This window comes from Mastomys coucha, unplaced genomic scaffold (genome assembly GCF_008632895.1).
Source record: "Mastomys coucha isolate ucsf_1 unplaced genomic scaffold, UCSF_Mcou_1 pScaffold21, whole genome shotgun sequence".
Classification (NCBI taxonomy): domain Eukaryota; kingdom Metazoa; phylum Chordata; class Mammalia; order Rodentia; family Muridae; genus Mastomys; species Mastomys coucha.
Genome location: NW_022196904.1, coordinates 20,943,845 through 20,966,080, shown reverse-complemented (window position 1 = coordinate 20,966,080; position 22,236 = coordinate 20,943,845). Strand labels below are relative to the sequence as shown.

Here is a 22,236-nt window from a genome sequence, read left to right as displayed (position 1 = left end):
CCCCCCCGCCCCCGTAAAGGATAGTTGTGAGCAACAGTGTGGGTGCTGGGAACTGAACCCTGGTTCTCTGCATGACTAGCAAATGCTCTTAACTATAGAGCCCCTCTAGCCCCTTAAGGAATAATGAAAGCTGGGCAGTGGTGGTGCATGCCTTTAATCCCAGCACTTAGGAGGCAGAGGCAGGTGGATTTCTGAGTTCAAGGCCAGCCTGGTCTACAGAGTGAGTTCCAGAACAGCCAGGCTACACAGAGAAACCCTATCTCGAAAAACCAAAAACCAAAAACCAACCAATCAATCAATCAAAGAAACAAACAAACAAAGGAATAATGAAAGTCCAGACATATGTTGTTCAGTATAAGCACTTCCCCCCAACACAAATAATTTCAGTCTCTGATCAGCTGAATCCTCAGATGCAGAGTTCAGAGATGTGAAGGGAAGATTGTCTACCTACGTGCCCTTCCACACCTCCAGCCAGTGTGCAAGAGACAGCTCTGATTTATGATGTTTGATGGGCCTCCTGGTGCCCACCTGCCATCCCAACCCTCGTGAGGCTGGAGCACAAGGAATCTAAGGCTTGCCTGTACCACCTAGGGCGACTGTCTCAAGAAATTAAAATAAGAAAACAAGCTGGGCATGGTGGCACATGTTAGCATCCAGAACCTGCCTGCGGCAGATATGTGGGCGGGTCCACAGACCTGTCACCAGGGCAACGGCGACCATATTCCCAGAATCCATTGGGCTCAGCTCCCACCTTTACCTGGACTGCTACGTCACGGGACATATATATAATGGGTAGTTTCCCCCATCTCTCTCTCTCTCTCCTCTCTCTCTCCCTTCACGCGCCGCGGTCCTCACTCCCCCCCCCCTAATTAAACTTCCAAAAACACAGAGCTGCTTGTATCTGGTGTCTGTGGACGCGCCGCCACGAGCCAAACCTATCAGCACATGCCTTTAATCCCAGCACTTGGGAGGCAGAGGCAAATGGCAGTAGCAAGTGAGTTGAAGGCCAGCCTGGTCTACAGAGGGAGTTCAGGATAACCAGGGCCACACAGAGAAAGGCTGTCTCCAGAAAAACCAAACCAAACCAACCAACCAACCAAGAAACAACCGAGGCAGCTTTGCCAAGCTCCTTTCATGTAGCACTTTGAAGCCTGGCAACTGTTCTTTCCTATACACTTCTATTTCTCTTGGATACTGCTCAGAGCCTGGGCATGCTTTCCCTGACACAGCGTTTTGTATTTTCTTATTCTCCCCCTGAGGCTCCCCATGCCCCTCCCCCAGCCCTTTAGCCATGTGACTACTTACTAACTTCCATTGCTTTCTTGGACCCTAACTTAAAAGACCTGACTTTCTCTCTTCCTCTCCCCCCACCTCAACAATTGCTAAGACGTAAAGATTGCCTGCATTGGTGTTTTTCTCCCAGTCTGCAATAAAATTTTCCTTGAGTTTTAAAACAAAACACACTCCCCTACCTTGTCTTTCTCCAAACAGGTATCTGCAGGCCACTCACTCCTCAGGTAAAACCTTCTCGGGGATTCCCCACAACCAACGAATTGGGGATGAAAGCTAGCTAGGCACTCTACCACCTAAAAGTGATGCCTAGAAGCATCCTTGAGGCCTCCCTCTCTGTGGTACCCCACACCTAGTCCTGAAACTCTGAAATTCAAGTCCTTCCAACAACCCCACATTAGGCTTGCCCGCCTGTCACCTCTTAGAGGCTTGCCCCCCCAACCTCCCCCCCCTCGCCCCCGCCCCATGCTGCCTCTTACATTTCAATGTACTGTAAATAGAACAGCTCAACAGCATTCATTTCTGCTTCTCTTCTGCTTATGTCCCAGAATAAAAGTCATAGTCCTTATGAGCCCTTCAAAATTGCCCTTCCTCTACCTCCTTACTAGTTTCACCCCACTATTCTGTAAGGTTAAGTGCAGGGACCTTTCTGTGTTCTGTTCACCATTGTAGCCAAAGCAGTAATATGCTTAGTAAATAATTATTATGGAGCAGGGATGTACTTCATTGGTAGAGTGCTTGCCCAGAGCTCACCAATGAGAGGCTGGGAGCACAGTTTATAGAGCACTCACCTAGCAAGTCCAAAAAGCCCTGGGGTTCCATCCTCAATATGACAAAAATGAACATATACATTTTAAAAATAATTAATTAAAAAAGAATAATTGCTACATGGAATGCATAAGTTGAAACAGCTTTATCCATTTTTCTTAAAAACATCTTTCATTTAATTAAGCTCCTCTCTCCATCTCGTTAACTCCACCCCTTTTTCCTGTCTCAGTAACACAATAATTAGCACTTACATAGTGCTTACTGTGTGACACTTATCTGTGTGCTGTTTTCAAAACCTGACTCATTTAAGCTACATAATAACCTCATGAGGTCAGTGCTAATTATTCCCATTTAAAGATGAAAATATGGAGACACAGAAATATCACGAGGGTTCTGGGAGTCCAACACAGACAATGAACTGGCCCTAAATAATCATAGTGCCAGCTGGCACGGTCACTCAGGCCTGTCATCCCAGCTACCCCGGAGGTTGAGGCAGAAAGATCAAAAGTTCAAGGCCAAGGGCTGGCAAGATGGCTTAGCAGTTAAGAGTGCTCTCTGCTCTTCCAGATAATCTATCACCCACTTGTCCGCGCACAGGGGATTCCGAGCCCTCTTCTGGCCTCCAGAGGTACAACAGATACATGACACACAGACGTAGTTGGCAAAACATCCATACAAATAAAATAATAAAATAATTATTTTTAAGTCTAAACCCAGCTAGGAAGTTCAAGGTCAACTTGAGAAACTTAGACTCAAATTTTTAAAAAGAAATTTGAAAGACGGGCAAGGGGGTGCATGCCTATATCCCAGCATTTGGTAGATGGAGTAAATTAAGTTCATCTTCAACTGTACAGCGAGTTCAGGTGGGCCTGGGCTCCTTCCCGAGTACCCAAAACAATGAAATGTAATTCGGTGGTAGAGCGAGGGTCTGGCATGCTTGAGGAGCTAGATTCAGAAGAACAAGGAAAGCCTCACCACAACCCCTCAGCCCCGCCTCCTAGAAAATAAGCACAACTTCAGTTTCATTCGGCCTGGACTCTAAGCAGATACCTAACCACACCCCTGCAGGTCAACGCTGACCCTCCAGGCCTTCAGACTCCGCCCCACGCCGCCACGCCCCCGCCAGGTCGGGGACCCAAAGCAGATTCCTAACTCCGCCTCCACAGGCCAGCTTTGCCCCGTCCCCGCAAGCCCCGCCTCCAGCGCGATGGCCAAGGCAGATTCTTAACTCCGCCCCCATAGACCGGCTCCGCCTTGCCATATCCAGGCCACGCCTACCTTCTTGCAAGCTGAGGCTCTTGGCTGCCGGTGAGTCCTCTCGCAGCTCGCGGACAAAGATTCCTTCTTTGCCGCCGCCTGCTACGTTGAAGCCACTGACCCCGGTCTGTGCCTCGGTCTCCACGATAATCTCCACCAACTCCGCTCGTCTCAGCTCCTGAGAGGGGCAGCAAGGGGTCGCCATGGAGCTCCAAGACGGCAACTCGCCCAGAGCTCGCCATGGCGTTCCTTCTCTAGGACCTGCGTTGTGGTTAAACAGCTCTCCCTTCCCTCTAGCTCTCCCGGAGGGTCGGGTCCGGAAAAGGGGCGGGGCAGGGCTGGAAGAAGAGGAGATGAGTAGGCGGGGCAAGATCTTGGAGGCTAGACCAGGAGTACCAAATTAGGTGATTTTGATAAGCTTATTAATTTTCCTTTCTTCCTTTTGTTCCTTCTTTTCCTTTAATTTTTGAGACAGGGACTCCTGTAGCCCAGAACACCCTAGAAACCCTCGAATTCACAGAGATCCTCCTTCACGTACTGGGATTAAACTCATAAGACAAAATGACAATTCCATTATCCATATTCTAAAGACCAGGTGTGGCTTTAATAACTACACGCAACAAGCCTAGGAATTTAACCCAGTGGTAGAACTCTTGCCTAGCACGCACGGGGTTCTCAGTCCTATTCCCAACACAAAACAAGCCAAAACATTTATATAAAATATTCAACTTGATCATAGTTATTCCTACAGGACAAAGACATGCTTCTAATAAAGGGAGGCACCTTTAAGCCATGCGAGATGGAAGAATGGGGTCTTGCCCTCTGTGGGCTTGAATATGTGTGAGAATGCTGTTGTGAACTCTAACTCCAAGACGTACATAACTCCCCCGGGAAAGGGAATCCAATGAAGGGGGGTGCGTGGGTAATGAATGGTGACCGCAGCAGAAGTGGCATTCATGGTATTTACTGGCCCTGGCTCTGAACACGCTAGAGGGTTCACATCTGCTTCCCAGAAGGGGAAGCGAGAGGTCTGATTCTGTCTAGGAAACCACAAGATTTTGCGGAGCACCTTGCACTTCTGGGCCTATTGCCGTACTGCAAAGTTGGGTGGTGTGAAAGGAATGTCTGGTTGTGAACTGAGACCTAAACAAGCATGGAGGAATGTGGGTGAGTGCAAGGCATTGTGACCAGTCAGGAGGAGACTGGAGAGGGAAAATCAGGCCTAGACTAGATGCCCTACTGCAGTGGCCCGAAGGGACTAGAGCAGGGGAAAATGAAACATTAGTTGGCAGGGGGGCGCTTCTTGGAAGAGTAGGGTCCTGCTACTCCTCTCTGGGCAGCATCTTGTTGTGTCTCCCCATGGGTTTTGGGAAGTCACAGGAAGGCAGTAAAGCCTAGAAAGTTAAAGTGACTTACTTAATGCCTTAGAGTACATAAAACAGCCAAGCCTTGTCTTAGATATTCCACCCCAGGACTCTATAGGCCGTGACCCCCCTTGCCTGTCACCCTCAGCCTTAGTTAGGCTCCTTTGTAAGTAGAGCCACCAGGCCTGGGATTCAGTAGCAGAGGTTAAAACTGTTAACATCGAATTTGAAAGCAATGGCAGTGACTGAAGGTGCTTTCTTGGTACCAGACTGTGCAGATGTCCAAAGAGTGAACCCGTCGGAGTTCCCAGAGATGGGGACCATTGACCCATCTCGCCAGTCAGGAAGCTGGGGCTCCAAGAAATTAGGTCACCTGCCTAAGGCTACACATAAAGCAGGAAAGGATTGGATTTGCCGTGTGGGTCCCCACCTCCTTCACAGTGACTTCACACTTTACCACTCTTCTCTGTAGTGGGTGGGGTGTTTTTGTTTTTGTTTTTGTTTGGTTTTGGGGTTTTTTTGTTGTTGTTTTTTTCAAGACAGGGTTTCTCTGTGTACCCCTGGCTATCCTGGAACTCACTCTATAGACCAGGATGGCCTCGAACTCAGAAATCTGCCTGCCTCTGCCTCCCAAGTGCTGGGGTTAAAGGCGTGTGCTACCACTGCCCGGCGTTTTGACTCAGGGTCATAACTCTGTATTTCAGGTTGGGCTCTAACTCACAGTAGTCCTCCTGCCTCAGCCTCTTGAATACAAGTGCTAGGATCATAAGCATGTATCCATGCCTGGTTATATTAGTCTCTTCTGATAAAATATTTCTGTTGAATTTTTTTTAAAAAGATGTATTTATTATCATACATAAGTACACTGTAGCTGTCTTCAGACACACCAGAAGAGGGTGTCAGATCTCATTACAAATGGTTGTGAGTCACCATGTGGTTGCTGGGATTTGAACTCAGGACTTTTGGAAGGGCAGTCAGTGCTCTTAACCGCTGAGCCATCTCTCCAACCCCCCTCTGTTGAATTTTTGTTTTTGCTTTTTTGTTTTTGTTTTTAAGACAGGGTCTTGAGGCCCTGGTTGTCTTGAAATTAACTATGAATATCAGACTAACCTCAAACTCACAGATCCACCTGCCTCTGCCTCCCCAGAGCTGGGATTAAAAGCCTGTGCTATGTGCTGGGCAGTGGTGGCGCACACCTTTAATCCCAGCACTTGGGAGGCAGAGGCAAGCAGATTTCTGAGTTCGAGGTCAGCCTGGTCTACAGAGTGAGTTCCAGGACAGCCAGGGCTATACAGAGAAACCCTGTCTCAAAAAACCAAAAAAAAAAAAAAAAAAAAAAAAAAAAAAAAAAAAAAAAAAAAAAAAAAAAAAAAAAAAAAGCCTGTGCTATCACACCCAGGTATTTTTTTAATTTATTTTAAAATTATTTGGGAGCTGGGCAGTGGTGGCGCACACCTTTAATTCTGGCACTTAGGAGGCAGAGGCGGGCAGATCTCCAAGTTCCAAGTCAGCCTGGTCTACAGAGCCAGTTCCAGGACAGCCAGGGTTACACAGAGAAGCCTTGTCATGAAAAATTGAAAAAAAAAAAAAGAAGTAGTAAGATTAGGGGAGAGGCAACAAGACAAACGAAGAATTTTATGTGCATTGGTGTTTTGCCTGCAGGTATGTCTGTGTACCACATACATGCTTGGTGCCAGTGGAGGTCAGAGAAGTGTGCCAGATGTGAGTGCTGGAAATTGAAATGAGTCCTCTGGAAAAGCATCCAGTGCTCTTCATCTCTCTAGCCTAGGGGTTCCTTTTTTTTTTTTTTTTTAAGTTTTTAAGTTTTGTTTACATTAATTAATTTATTTATTTATTTTTGGTTTTTTGAGACAGGGTTTCTCTGTGTAGCCCTGGATGTCCTGGAACTCACTCTGTAGACCAGGCTGGCCTCAAACTCAGAAATCTGCCCGCTTCTGCCTCCCAAGTGCTGGGATACATTAATTTATTTATGTATGTGTATATGTGTGGAAGTCAAAGGAATCACTTTTAGGAACCAGGTCTTTTCCTCTACCATGTAGCTTCCAGAAGATTGAACTCAGATCATCAGGCTTGGTAGCAGGCACCTGTTCCCATTGAGCCCATCTGACTGGTCCCTCTGCTGGTTTCTTCATCATCATCATCATCATCGTCATCGTCATCATCATCATCATCATCATCATCATCAGTGGATTGAATCCAAGGTCTTGTGCATAATAGGGTACTCTATCCCTGAATGACACTTTTTTAAAAACCTTTTTGAGACAGGGCCTTACTAAATTGTCCAAGTTGACCTTGAGATTGAAAACTAAAATGATAGGCATAAGCCACTACACCCATCTGTAGGCCCCATGTTGTGTTGAGCATTTGACATATGTTATGTTAATTTCTCCCTCACATTTTCAATTCCAGCTTCCAGGTGGGGATACCAAGACCCAGAGAAGCCAGGACACGCCTTCTTGGCACCCTAACCTGTGGACACCCACCTCAGCGCTGCGGCTCCTGGCCTCCATAGCTCTGCAGAGAGTTCCCTGGGGCTCTGGCTCGCGTTTCCTCTCCTCCTTCTGTTGTAGGACCAGCTTCAGCTCCTCATGGAGCAGCTGCCGCTGAGCCTGGGGGGGGTACAAGATGGAGGCTTGAGGCAGGGAGGGATTGTGGGGTAGAGATGGGACTTGCCAGGGAAGTCAAGGGCGGGGATGGCATTAGGCGGATGGAGAGTAGGCCTCACCACTTCCTGAGTGATGGTCTCTTCTGACAGGAGCCCCACTCGGGGTGATGCACAGCTGAGAGCGGGAATCTCACTCTTCTTTTGAGGTCTTGCTGCCTGCCAAGGAGAGACAAAGGGCATGGGACACCAGACCGGCCCAGGGAAGATAGAGAGGGCTATGTGGGACCAGCCAGCTCTCACCTGAGGGTCACTTCCAGCTCCCTGGGCCTCCTGGGTCTGGGGCTCTAAGAAGAACAACACACACAGCGGTATTACCTCATCTCCCCTGGTAGCTTCCTAAGAATCTGACCCTGTTCTCATCCTGACAGTTCTTTGTGCTCAAGTGCCTTCTGGTTATTTCCAAGCCATCCTGGAGTCCATGGTCAGACACTGCCTCAAAAGCCTGAAAGTGCCAGGCGGTGGTGGCACACTCCTTTAATCCCAGCACTTGGAAGGCAGAGGCAGGTGGATTTCTGAGTTCGAGGCCAGCCTGCTCTACAGAGTGAGTTCCAGGACAGCCAGGACTACACAGAGAAACCCTGTCTCAAAACAAAACAAAACAAAACAAAACAAACAAACAAAACCAAACAAACAAAAGCCTGAATCCAGAGCTAGGAATACTAGGCCTGGTAGTACATACTTGCAAACACATCATGTCTGCTTTATTCTGTACTAGGGAGTCAATCCCAGGGCTTTATGCATGGGATGCGAGGCTACTGCTGAGCTACATTCCCAATCCTTGCTTTGAGTTTGAGACAGGGTCTTAGAACATGTTAGCTTCAAATTCTCTATGTAATGAAGATGACTTTGAACTATTGTACCCAACCCCCCCATTTCAGCCTCCCAAATAGTGGGGTTACAGGCATATGTCACTGTCTTTAGTTTACCAGACAGCTACTTTACTGAAAATATGCTATCTCAGAGAAGACAAGGAAATTGGTACCCGTGTGGCATACACAACCCAAGAAGAAGGTACAGAGAAGGCGGCCTCCAGCCAGGCCCTCCTAGGGACACGGGGGAGGAGACTGTCTCTGAGCTTGGCCCCCACCTGGCATGCCAGCCCGCCAACCCCTGCCACACAGGAAAAGGTCAGGCATATGCGGCACATTCCGTCACACAATGGCCCATCTGCTGTGCCCCTGCCCACCCGCCCACCCACCCGCTGCCGTACAATGGCCCTTCATAGCTCACCCCTGAAGCAAAGGAGCTCAGTTGGTAGAGTGCTTGCCTAGCATGCACAAAGGCCCTGGGTTCAATTTCCCAGCACTTCCTAGACCAGGCATGGTGGCACACAACTGTAACCCTAGCATTTGGAGGCAGGAGGACCAAACAATTCAAGGTCATCCTTAGCTCCCTAGGCCAACTGTATGAAATGGGTCTATGCAATGCAGCAAGCTTAGGCCACAACTGGCCGAACCTGACAACCCTCGGGACACGTACACACATGCTGTAATCACATCCCCCTACCCCTGCCACTGGCCCCCAGTGTCTGAAGGCTACTGTCAGCAACTGCTAGGAATCCTAGATTCTATGTCTAAGCCCAGCCTCCCTTATGAACCCTTTCAGCTCCTGCAGATAAGCTAAAGACCTCTCTCTCCTAAGATGCCCTCCCTATGAACCGGGCCCTGTGAGGGCAACCACAGACCTGCTAGTTGTCACAGGGGCAAAGATCAAGGCTTGGTGAGATGTTTCCTGTGCAGAGTCACATAGCCAGGATGAGGCAGAATAAAGACCTGTGCCTTTGACCTCTGTTCTCTACCTAACTCGCAGTGGGAAGGCCTGATTTGCAGAGCTACTGGGGGAGAGTTGAGGTGAGCAAGAGGAGTCAAATTGAATAAATTCCAGAGGACCTTGTCAGTGCCAGACCTGGCCACGGGGCCCTATATTGCTGACAAGTAAAGAAAAGTTAAAGACAGAATGTCATAAACTGGGTGTGGTCAGAGACTTCTGTAATCAAATAGGATTATGAGTTAAAATGTAGCCTGAGCTACATAAGACCCTGTCTCAAAATTACTGAAAAAAAAAAAAACTAGAAGGCAGGATGATTTATGATTTATGTCCAGCCTGGGCTATATAATATGTTCTGGGTTCATCCTGGGCTACAGCATGTGACCATCTCAAAAAAAAATTATAAAAACAACAAAAGGGGTAGGGGCCTGAAGAGATGGCTCAGTGGCTGCTCCTCCAAGGGACCTGGGTTCAATTCCCAGCACCAATATGACAGTTCAAAACTGTCTGTACTAGGGGATCTGGCATCTTCAAACATACATGCAGGCAAAACATTAATGCACATAAAATAAAAATAAATCTTTTTGTTTAAAAATGAGAGTCAATAAGGTCTGTGGGGAACCTCCGTGGGGAACCTCGGTGGGGAACCTCGGTAGGGAACCTTGCCTCACATGGTGGCAGATACCACAGAGGATGTTGAAGCCACATTCTTGCTCTGGACCCAGGCAATGAGGTTACACCTAGAACCTGGCACAGGAAGCCTAGACAGAACACGGGCAACACAGTGTCCCCCTTCTTCATCCCTCCCCTCTTCATCTGTTCCTGGAGCAGCTGCCCAGCCCAGGTTATATTTAGGCCTCTGAGCCCTTCCTGAGCCACATGCCCAGCTCCTGGACAGGGGTGGGGGCAGCTTCCGAAGGAAATGTTCCCTCCGCAGACATTCTTTGTTCTCAGACCTGCCCATCCCACTAGGTAAGGAAGTGGGGGACAGGCTTCCGGGGAGTCTCTGGTTTGTGTCACAGGAAGAGGGAATGAGGTTCTCCTGTTGAATTGTGGCCAGGCAGAACTTTCTGAATGTTGACAGCTCAGTTCTCGAGACACTACCCTAGTATATGCCTGAAATTTGTCCAGACTTTTCAAAGGACCCCATTTCTAAAACACATTTATTATGTGTTAAGGTCTGGAAATATAATGTCTTAGGCAGGCAGTGGGGATGAGTGCCTTTGATCTCAGCCCTCAGGAGGCAAGATCTCAGAGTTCGAGGCCACCTTGGTCTACAGAACAGTTGCACGACAGCCAGGGCTACACAGAGAAACCCTGTCTCAGAAAACAAAACAAAACAAAATAAAAACAGCAACAAAACAGAAATGTAATGTCTTTTACATTTGGCATTGAATCCAGGAACTCATAGTTGCTGGTCAAATACTCTACTACTGAGCTACCTCCGAACCCTCTACTTTATTTGGTGTATGGGATCTCATGTACCCCAGGCTGGCCTCTGGCTCCCTACATAGCTAAGGATGACCTTGAACCTTTGAACCTCCTTCATCTACCACCCTCCCTAGTGCAGGGATTACAGACTCAACCACAGCAGGTTTTATGGGATGTTGGACATCAAGCCCTTGGCCTCTCCCATGCTAGGCAAAGCACTCTACCAGCTGGTTTGTGTTCTCTAACGTATCTCAGCCTTCTTTCCCCCTTTTATTTTAAAGCGCAGTCACACTAAGTTGCCTAGACTGGCCTTGAGTTGGCTTAACAGGCTAACACCATCAGGCCCAGATCTACCCTTAGTGTGGCTCAGGGGCAGACATCATCATCTGGGCCTTTCCATGACCCAGCTAAGGGCTCTGTTCTTCTGGCTCCCTCCCCTCAGGAGCTGCTATCTACCTCATGTGTGAATTCTTCCCTCTCAGAGCCTTGACTTCCCTAAGCCATCTATGATCTGCTGCCCTCAGCAATGCCCAGCTTACCCCGGCCCCTTGCCTCTCTCTAAGGCCATGCAATGAGGCTGAGAGGAGGTCCCTAGGCAGTGTAGACTGTGACCCCTTAGGTCAGCCCAGCTTCTTCAGTCTGAGTACATGGAAAAAACCCTTCTCTTTGGGACCTGTTTCTTTCTTTCTTTTTTCTTTTTTGTTTGTTTGTTTGTTTTTTGGTTTTTCGAGACAGGGTTTCTCTGTGTAGCCCTGGCTGTCCTGGAACTCACTCTGTAGACCAGGCTGGCCTCGAACTCAGAAATCCGCTTCCCTCTACCTCCCAAGTGCTGGGATTAAAGGCATGAGCCCCACTGCCTGGCTGGAACTTCAGTTTTCTTAGCAGTAAGAAGTATATACCCAATAAAAGTAGCTTTGTTGGCATGGTGCCAGCTAGTAATCCTAAGATTTAGGAAGCTGAGGTAAGAGGATTGTAAGCTGGAGGCCAGCCTAGAGTCTGTCTTCAACACACACACACACACACACACACACACACACACACACACACACACACGTGCACATACACCAACAGGTACTTCACTATTCCTCATATGTGGTAAGTGTTCAGTTAATATACTTTAATTTCTCGCAATATTAGAGAGCAGAGAGTAGGGGCTGTGCATCTGTTTCTTAGATTCAGCCATCTTTGTATGTTTGAGACAAAGTCTCCTGGTTGTGCAGGCTGGCTTCACACTCCCTGTGTAGCTGAGGGTGACCTTGAACTCTTGATCCTTCTGCCTCTCTCCACCTCGAAGTGTTATGTTGGGGTTACATGACCCATCGCACCTGCCTTCCATACTCAGCCTTTCTTTGTACCACAGTGGCACCCCCAGTTCCTCCCAACCAAAAGGGAACATTAAGTTGAGGACCAACTAAATTTTGAGTCCTGTCTCCTACCAAGGGGATCAATGGAAGCTTTCCAGCATCCACTTTCAAAGACCAAGAACCCTTTCCAACAGTTCACATATTCCACCAGCGATACAAAGGAGCCTCCATCTGCCCATTTTACAGATGGGAAAGTGAAGACAAAGGGATAGCTTGAAGCTGCCCAGGCAGGTATGGTTGGGCACACTTACAACGCTAGAACTCATGAGACTAAAGTCAGAGGCTTTCCAGGAGTCTAAAGCCAACCTGGGCTATATAGAAAGAATGAGAGACTGGGTCTCCAGGAACACTAAAGGAAGGGCTACAGGAAAAGTAGACTGGATAAATAGAGCCTTGCCCAGCATGGCCCTGGATTCCATCCCCAGCACTACGTCTACTCAGCATGGTTGTACACACCTGTGATCCTGGCACTTGGGAGGTGAAAGCAGGGAACCCAGCAGTTCAAAGTTATATTGGGTTACATAAGCTAGAGCCCAGCCTGGGCCACAAGAGATCAAAGGACCATACCACCCCCCATAAAAATGAGAGCGTAGAATTTGAACCCAGAGCCTGGCTCTGCAGCCCATGAATTTAACTCCTGTTAATCCCCTTCCCAGACCTCCCAGAACCCAGGTTATGTTCCTAGGGTTGCTCAACCCAGTCCATTTCAGAGTGGCCAGCTGATTATTTCTTACCAGTGGGCCTTCAGACACCTCCAGAGCTCCTTGGTCTGTCTGTTTAGCCCCAGCCTTGGGCTGGGAGGGAAAAGGAATGGGAAGGAGGGGGCAGAGGGGGGATGCTGGCCATTGGCTGTCCTGCTGTGATGTCACCTAAAGGGTGGGCGGTGGGGAAACAAACATCCCCTTCTCAGCACTACATCCATCTGCAAGGGGGTGGGGATCTGGAAACAGGAACCTCTCCCTCGCCAGAGCCCAGACCTCCACCCCAGCCTTGGTTCAAGAATTTGCATACTACCCCCACTGGAACACTCAGCACCCCACCCCCACCACCTCTGGGCTCCTGGACCCAGGCCTAGCCCACACAGTCCTTGAGACTCTCAAGACAACCTCTTATACTGTCTCCTTGATAATTTGGGTTCAGATCTCAGCTCAGGCATTCCTGGCTATGGGAACTTCAGCAATCACAGGATATCACCGGGCCTCAGTTTCTTTGTCTTTGAATTAGGAGTAGTAAGAATACTTACCCCTTGAAGGTTGTGATGGAGTCAAATGAGTTTTCAGATCTATGGTGGGGGCCAGTGAGGTGGCTCAGCCGATGAAGGCACTTACCATTAAGCCCGAGGACCTGAATTCAGACCCTGGGTCCATGTGATGGAAAGTGAGAACCAACTCATGTGAATTGTCCTTTGACTTACGCACATATGTGCACACATGTGCATACACATGCGAGCGCACACAGGCATGCGCACACACACATGCACACAGGCACACACAGGCATGCACACATGTACATGCACACACACACTTACACACAGGCATGAACGCACAGATATCCACACGGGCACACACAAGTGTATGCATACATGCACACAAGCACACACATGCACAGACACACACAAGTGCACACATGCACCCACATACACACAGACATGCATATTCATATCCTATGATACATATTCTATGATACATATATATACACACTAAATAAATGTACTTTAAAAAAAAAGGATAAGGCCGGGACCGGAGAGAGGACCCAGCAGCTGAGGTCATTCTCTGTTCTTCCAGAGCACCCAGTTTGGTTCCCATTCCCACCTCGGATGGTTTACAATAATTAGTAACTTCAGCTCTAGGTGCCAAATACCTCTGGGCTCAGTAGGCATCTATCTGCACTCTCATGTCTATATCCAGACACTGAAAACAAATCTTTGAAAAATAAAGACAAAAGCAGGCCAGGTGGTAGGGGCATGCACTAATCCACGCACTCAGGAGGCAGAGTCAGGCAGATCTCTGTGAGTTCAAGGCCAGCATGGTCTACAGAGCTAGTTCCAGGGCAGCCATGGCTACTCAGTGAAACCCTGTCTTAGAAACAAATGAATAAACAAACGAAAACCATTCACAAAAGTACATAAATAAATGGCAAAAGGGATAAATTACCCCTTCGTTTTGTTCTGTTTGAGATAGGGTTTGTCTGTGTAGCTGGGTTGTCTTGGGACCCCTTTGGCTATATATTGAATTTGAGGCCTGGCTCATGGGATAATGGCTCAAAGACACAGACAGCAATAGCAACAAAAATGAGAGGGCTGGACAGGCCTCTCCTGAGGGTTAGGTGGGCTTTGAACTTTTGCTCGGCATGGTAGAACTCCTGTTTGTTGTTCAATAAGATCACTGTCACTGACACTCACTGTATTCCAAGTTCTGCAGTATTTATTGCCTCTGCCTTAGGGAGAGCTCATTATGTTCAGTTCATAACTACCCACAAAAGAGTTGGTAAAAACTGACCTCCAACCTCATTTCAGCCAGATCCCAAAGATGCCTCTGGCCTTCCAGTTCATGGAAGAGGGACAGTATAACTTTCACAAGACCACACAGCAAGCAACTGTATCAAACACTTAAAGCCAGTCCTGCCCAGCTCTCAAACCAATGTTTCAAGGCAGTATTCCCACTCCGCTGACCCCCTGGCCCAGCCCCCAGCCTGCCCTGACTCACCAGACCCCGGGGAGCGGCAGAGGAAACACAGATACCCCCACATGCCTCTGTCACCCACAAGGCCGCTGCCTCAGATGCTCTCGGCTCTCTGAGCTAAGGCCTAGAGCTGGGGCCAGGCTGAGGCTGGGGGATTACCCCCAAAGCTCTAGTCAGCAGCTTCTACTCTATTGTCCACCCAGGACCAAGGGCTGCAGGCTGGCCCCTCACACTGGCTTGGGTGGCCTCTCTGTGGACCCTCCTGTCACCCCATATTGAGGGATCTGGACCTTTGCTCAGGGTATGGGGTCAGGAACAGGGTGGCAGGATCCTAGCATGCTGGGGCCACCCCCTTCCTCTGTGAAATGCCCCCTGCCCACTCTGAGCCACCAGGGAAGGCTGGAATGTGCTGAGCTCTGGGAAATGCCTTCCAGCTCTGGCAGGCACCAAGCAACAGGGTGTGGCCAGAACACAGCCAGCACCATCCTGGAAATGAGCGGGGCGGCTGTTGCGGAGCACTAAGACCCTCACTAACTATGCTGCTCTATCATGTATTCATAGAAACACTGTGCATTAACTCATTTGTGCATTTATTCATCCAAGGAGCGTTTACAGTGGCAGAGACTTATGATCCCAGAATTTAGAAGGTGAAGGCAAGTAGATCTGGAGTTCATGATCGTCTTCAGCGAGATTCCGAGTTTAAGGTCAGTCTAGGCAACATGAGACCTTGTCTTAAAATCCTTAACAACAAACAAAAATGAAAGAAATTAGGACACAATCTACCTTCCATTGCTCAAAAGATGGAGCTCCCCTCCTGCTGGGACAGGGCATCACTGCGTAGCCCTGGCTGTCCTGGAACTTAATATTTAGACCAGTATGGCCTCAGACTCAGATGCTCATCAGCCTTTGCTTCTAGTGCTGGAAATAAAGGTTTTGGCCACCATTCCCAGCCTTATCACTTCCCTCAAGTTTGTTTGTTTTCTTTTTGGTTTTTCAAAACAGGGTTTTAAGCCTGAGAAGTGGCATGTGCCTTATTTATTTATTTATTTATTTATCTGTAAAGATTTATTTATTTGTTTTATGTAAGTACACAGTATAGTTACTGTCTTCAGACACACCAGAAGAGGGCATCAGATCCTATGACAGATGGTTGTGAGCCACCATGTGGTTTCTGGGAATCGAACTCAGGACCTCTGGAAGAGCAGTCAGTGCTCTTAACCGCTGAGCCATCTCTCCAGCCCAGCACATACCTTTAATCCCAGCACTTAGGAGGCAGAGGCAGGCAGATCACTGTGAGTTTGAGGGCAACCTGCTTTACAGATTTTTCTTTTTTTGTGTGTGTGGGGTGGTGAGGTGGGGCGTTCAAGACACGGTTTCTGTGTATCCCTGGTTGTCCTTGAAGTCACTCTGTAGACCAGGCTGGCCTTAGACTCAGAGATCCACCTGCCTCTGCCTCACAAGTGGTGGGACTAAATGTGTGCTAAACCTTTCAGCCCCATCAAGTTTTTGTTTTTAAGATTTTATGGGCTGGAGAGATGGTTCAGTTGTTAAGAGCACCAACTGCTCTTCCAGAGGTCCTGAGTTCAATTCCCAGCAATCATATGGTGGTTCACAACCATCTTTTGGAGGGGAGTATTGGGGAGTTCTATGTGTAGCCCTGGCTGTCCTGGAACTCACTCTGTAGACCAGGCTGGCCTCAAACTCAGAAATCTTCTTGCCTCTGCCTCCCAAGTGCTGGGAATAAAGGCGTGTGCCACCACCGCCCAGCATGGTTCACAACCATCTATAATGGAATCTGACATCCATCCTGGTGTGTCTGAAGAGAGTGATAGTGTACTCACACATATAAAATAAATAAATAAATCTTTTAAAAAATATTGTATTTATTATGTATACAATATTCTGCCTGCATATATGCCTGCAGGGCAGAAGAGGGCATCGGATTCTATTACAGACGGTTGTGAGCCACAGTTGCTGGGAATTGAACTCAGGACCTATGGGAGGGCAGTCAATGTTCTTAACTTCCTCCCAAGTTTTTAAAGATGTGTATTTATTATCATTGTACTCTGTGGGGTGTGTGTACGTGCGTGCGTGTGTGCATGCACCATAATGTTCATGTACAAGTCAAAGTGCAGCATTCAGAAGTAGGTTCCCTTCTACTGCAGATGTTGGGGGGGGGGGACCTGACTCAAGCCATCAGGATTGCTAGTCGGTGCCTTTACTTGCTGAACCATCTCATCTCAACATCTCATCCTTTCTCAGTCTCAGACAAAGGCCTTTAGTTTTTCTTAGTGTGTAAAACAAGGAGGCTGGCCTTGAAATCAAAATCTTCCTGTCTCTGCCTCTGAAGTTCTGGGGTGACAGGCAAGGGTGTGCAATACTTCAACTCTTTGCCTCCTCCTGCCAACCTCCTATGATAATGAGGATGGAATCTAGGTCCTGAAACATGACAGACAGGTGGCAATCTATCATTGAGCCTCCAGCCCCTCCCTCACTGGGGGATTCTAGGCAGGGGCTTCACTGCTGAGTCCCACTCTTAATCCTTGGCATTCTGTCTTTTTGTTTTGTTTTTTGGTTTTTTGTTTTTGTTTTTGTTTTTTTTATTTTTTAAGATTTATTTTATTTATTTTTTATGTGTATGAGTACACTGTAGCTGTACAGACGGCCGTGAGCAATCATGCGTGTGGCTGCTGGGAATTGAACTCAGAACTTCTGCCAGCCCTGCTTGCTCCAGCCTCTCTTGGTCCAGCATAATTCACTGTAGCTGTCTTCAGATGCACCAGAAGAGGTGGTCAGATCTCTTTAAGGGTGGTTGTAAGCCACCATGTGGTTGCTGGGATCCGAACTCAGGACCTTCAGAAGAGCAGTCAGTGTTCTTACCCACTGAGCCATCTCAACAGCCCTTGTTTTGTTTTTCAAGACAGAGTTTCTCTGTATAGCCCTGGCTGTCCTGGAACTCACTCTGTAAACCAGGCTGGCCTCAAACTCAGAAATCCACCTGTCTCTGCCTCCCAAGTGCTGGGATTAAAGGCGTGTGCCACCACTGCCTGGCTTGGCATTCTGCCTTTAACTAATAGAAATGATGCTAATGGTGAGTTCAGTCACTCATAGTTCTAGCACTGTAGAGACTGGAACAGACAAATCACTTGGCCAAGTCTAGGGGTTAGACACCAATCTGGGCAACAGAGCAAGATCCTTTCTCAACAAATGACTAAATAAATAAATAAATAAATAAATGCATAAATAAAACAAAGCAAGTTACAACAAAAAGATGTGGTGCTTGGCCCAGCAAGGTGGTTCAGCAGGTAAAGACTTTGATCTTGTTTTGATCCTCAGGATCCATAGGGTTGAAGGCAAGAATCATTTCGAGTTGTCCTCTGACGTCCACATATGCACTGTGACACATATACACCCTCCTGAATAAATAAGTAAATGCCACAGAATAAGAAGACTTAGTGGCAACTGTCATTTTTGTTGTTGGTTTGTTTTTGGAGATAGGGTCTCTGTTAGCTTAGGCTTCCCTAGAATTCACTACGTAGTCCAGGCTAGCCTTAAGGCCACAATAATCCTCCTGCTTCTGCCTTCGAAGTGCAAATTCTGCAACTACGATCATGAGCCACCATATCTAGATATTTATCTGTTTCTGAGTGAGGGCTTTGCTGTTTAGCTCAGGCTGGCTTTGACCTTGTGACCCTTTTGTCTCAGCCTCCTGAGCCCTGGGATTGTTGTGTTGGTAACTGTGGGTCCATCTTTCCTACAGTGTCCCTGGCTTGCTGTGACTTCTGAATGATGCCTTTGTGTCTGACTAGATCATGGTCCTTCATGTCTGTCCTTATTCCATGCCTGTTTCCTCTTTTCTCGTCTTTCCAGCTCTGTGTCTTCCTCTCTCTGTTTTGTTTTCCCTACCCTACAGGGGTGTGGTCATGGGAAGCTGAGTTTATGGGGGTGGCACCAGCCCAGGCCACCTCCATAAACACAGGACATCCTGTGGGACAGAAGGGATGTGGTGAGATAGAAGTAGCCCTTTTGGGACCACCCTCTCCTGACCCAGCCTGAGCCACCCAGCCATCCATCAGGCCCTTACCTCCCCATGACTCTCTTCGGAGTTCAGTCCCAGGGACCCAATGCCTTTCCTTGGTTTTCATAGCCTCCTTCACACATGGTGTCTCTCCATGGTCTCAGCACCAACCCTAGACCTACCTCTGGTACTTACTCTTCCATACGGTCCTACAGTTTCCTAGTATTGTCATCCTACAGCTGGCCCCATGGGAGTCCTTGCTGTCCCTTTGTCACCCTCCCCTCCCTATGCCTGCTCCATTCCTCCCTAGGGACTCTACCCTGGGCTGCTGTGACCTCATACCTCATACCTCATGTCCACTTGGAGCTGCCAGCATCTAATAAGGAAATTACTGCTGTTTTCACAGTAAAGTTCCTGCTTGTGCGTGTGTGCCTGGCCCCCGCCTCCCTCTCTTCCTAGTTTCATTGAATTGATGGCTTCCCTTTCTCCTTCCGGACAAACCCAGATGCTTAGAGATTCCTGAAAATGTTAAGGTCCATTGTCTCAGCACTTATTAACATGGCTCCCTTTCTCTCTCTAGAGCAGTAACTCTCCAACTATTCCAATTTACAGAGAGCTGGATGGCTCAGGAAAGTAGAACACTTAGCCCCAGAGTGGGACAGTTGGGGTTTAAACCCAAGTGGGAACCAGGTCTAGTGGTGCAGGGCAACCAACTGGTTGAGAGGCTGAGGCAGGAGGATTAAGAGTTCAATGGTGGTGGCTAGAGAGATGGCTCAGCGGTTAAGAGCACTGACTGCTCTTCGGAAAGTCATGAGTTCAAATCCCAGCAACCACATGGTGGCTCACAACCATCCATAATGAGATCTGACTCCCTCTTCTGGTGTGTCTGAAGACAGCTACAGTGTACCTACATATAATAATAAGTAAATCTTTTTTTTTTTTTTTTTAAAAAGAGCTCAATGGCCGGGCGGTGGTGGCGCACGCCTTTAATCCCAGCACTTGGGAGGCAGAGGCAGGAGGATTTCTGAGTTCGAGGCCAGCCTGGGCTACAAGAGTGAGTTCCTGGACAGCAAGGGCTACACAGAAAAATCCTGTCTCAAAAGACAAAACAACAACAACAACAACAACAACAACAACAACAACAAAAAAGAGTTCAATGGCAGCAGGACTACAAAGACTATTATTATATGTTTCAAAATAAAAGGTAAAGTGGGGTATGGTGGCAAACTCCATTAATTTTAGGACTCAGGAGGCAGAGGCAGGCATATCTCTGAGTTTGAGGACATCCTGGTCTACAGAGTAAGTTTTAGGATAGTTGGGGCTACATAGAGAAAGCCTATCTGGTGGGGAGGAGGGCATGGGAGGCTGGGAGTATGGCTCAGTGGTACAGTGGTTATCCAGAGCATGTACAAAGCCCAAGGTTAACAGCACAACAGATTATTAAACAGACCTAAGAGGTCCAGCTTTTAAGCACCTCTTTTCTTTCCCATCACTTCAACAATGTCTGTGCCATCATTACATTTTCCCCTACTGGCTGATGCTCCCCGTCCGCTTGCTGGCCCCAGTGCCTCTTACCTAGAGCTGCACTTGCTATGCATGTGCTCAATTTTTTGTTTTTTTGTTTTTGTTTTTGTTTTTTGAGATAGGGTTTCTCTGGATAGCCCTGGTTGTCCTGGGCAGGACATTACAGATGGTTGTGAGTCACCATGTGGTTGCTGGGATTTGAACTCAGGACCTCTGGAAGAGCAGTCAGTGCTCTTAAGCGCTGAGCCATCTCTCCAGCCCCCAACGTGTGCTCAATTTTTAAGAGGCATGTTCCAGATATCATGCATTTACATCTCTGCAGATGAAGGTCAAGTGCCTAAAGGAAAGAGCTCAAGTTCTGTACGAGAGGCGAAGTGTCAGTACCATCACTCCGGTGCCTTTATGATCAGGTCGTATCTAAGGCCCCATCCCTTTCTCCAGCCATCTGACCTCAGGATGGCTGTATGGACTCTGGTACAGCTGATGCTCAGGTTCTACTCCAGAAGGACACGCCTCCTCAGCCAGCAGATTCCAGGGCCCACTGCATTCCAAGCTAAGTGCCAGCCCTGGCCGGTGCTGTGACTTCCTTTCAGACAGCCTTTGTGTATTCAGGCTGTGACACCCAGGCAGCTCCCCTCCATAGGCATTCACCACCAATATAAACTGTCCTCAGCGACCTTTTCCTCCTTCTTTCTTTATTTCAGTAGTTATGAACATCTCCTGTGTACCTGACCCTGTGTGAAAGGTACATCTTAGCTGGAGGCTGAGGCAGGTGGATTGACATGAGTTCAAGGTCTGTCTAGACTCCATTATAGACACCCTGTCTCAAAAAGCAAACAGCCACCTGTGGTGACATCTTTAATGCCAGCATTCTGAAGACAGGTAGGTAAAGCACTGTGAATTCAAGGCCATCCTGGTCTGCTTAAGGAGTTTCAGGACAATCAGGAATACAAAAACAAAAACAAAAAAACAACAAAAGACAAAACACAAAACAAAACCACCCTCCACCCCAAACAACCAACCAACCACCCAAATAAACAAACAAACAACAATAAAAAATTAACAAGTCTCAGGCCAGCCTGGGCTACAGTGGGCTACATAATAAATTCAAGGCCAGTCTGTTGGTACACGTACTGAAAACGTGTCTCAAAAAACACTGTTGCGCTGGGCAGTGGTGGCGCACGCCTTTAATCCCAGCACTTGGGAGGCAGAGGCAGGCGGGTTTCTAAATTGGAGGCCAGCCTGTTCTACATAGTGAGTTCCAGGACAGCCAGGGCTACTCAGAGAAACCCTGTCTCGAAAAATCAAAAAACAAAAACAAAACAAACAAACAAACAAACAAAAAACAAACCAAAAACCAAACCCCACAGTTGCGTATGTCTGTAATCCCAGTTTGTAAGGAAGGAAAGGCTGAATGATTAGGAGTTCAAAGCCAGCCTCCACTACAGAGTGAGCTAGAGGCCAGCCTAGGATAAGATTCCTCTAAAAAAATAAAAAGCGGGAGGCCCACACCATACTGATCACGGTTACATCGTAGATTCCTAACCAGGCACAAGGGGGCGCCGCAGAGCTCAGCCCCGGTTCCTAAGATCGAAGTCCTGTGGTCTAGGCACAGGAGTCTCCGGGGTTTGGGTTCAGGAGCCTGGAGGGTCCTTAACTTGGCACCAACTAGCCCGAAGCCATGTCCATCCGCTTCTCTCGGAGGCCCGCCTCAGTCACTTCCAGAAATGGGCACAGCTTCCTCCGTTCCTCCAGGAAACCAAGCTCCGCCTACCCCTTCCAGGCCCCTGGGGCTGTGTGCAGCTCCCGCCTCTCCAGCCCCACCCCGGCCGCAGTCTTGGAGCTTCCGGCCCCTGGGGAGGCCCAGGAGTGGCCCTCCGGTGTCACAGTCCCCAGATTCGGGACCCATCCTGCCCTTTGGGTGGCAGCCCAGCCCCCGCAGCCCCGCCCCGGCTCCTCCCTCCCTCCCCCCCATCCTTCCGCTCTCGGGGCCCTGCCCTGCCCTGCCCCCACGGCCGCCAGGAAGGACGCAGCCTGGGTCCCGTGCCAGGGCTGTGAGTGTGCGGCCCCTCCCAGCCGGGCCAGG

General features: G+C 48.4%; 1 protein-coding gene across 1 annotated transcript in view; it reads right to left on the bottom strand.

The window, feature by feature from the left end:
• The window catches only part of Prx (periaxin), a 20,598-nt gene extending 7,904 nt beyond the window's left edge, over nucleotides 1-12,694 (bottom strand). Inside the window, exons 1-5 of the mRNA XM_031385838.1 lie at nucleotides 12,662-12,694; nucleotides 7,606-7,649; nucleotides 7,426-7,521; nucleotides 7,184-7,309; nucleotides 3,337-3,493 (exon numbers count right to left, since the gene is read on the bottom strand). Coding sequence (XP_031241698.1) covers nucleotides 3,337-3,493; nucleotides 7,184-7,210 — 184 coding nt within the window. The 5' untranslated portion in view covers nucleotides 7,211-7,309; nucleotides 7,426-7,521; nucleotides 7,606-7,649; nucleotides 12,662-12,694. The remainder of the gene's footprint in view (nucleotides 1-3,336; nucleotides 3,494-7,183; nucleotides 7,310-7,425; nucleotides 7,522-7,605; nucleotides 7,650-12,661) is intronic.
• Between the last annotated feature and the right edge of the window lie 9,542 nt (nucleotides 12,695-22,236).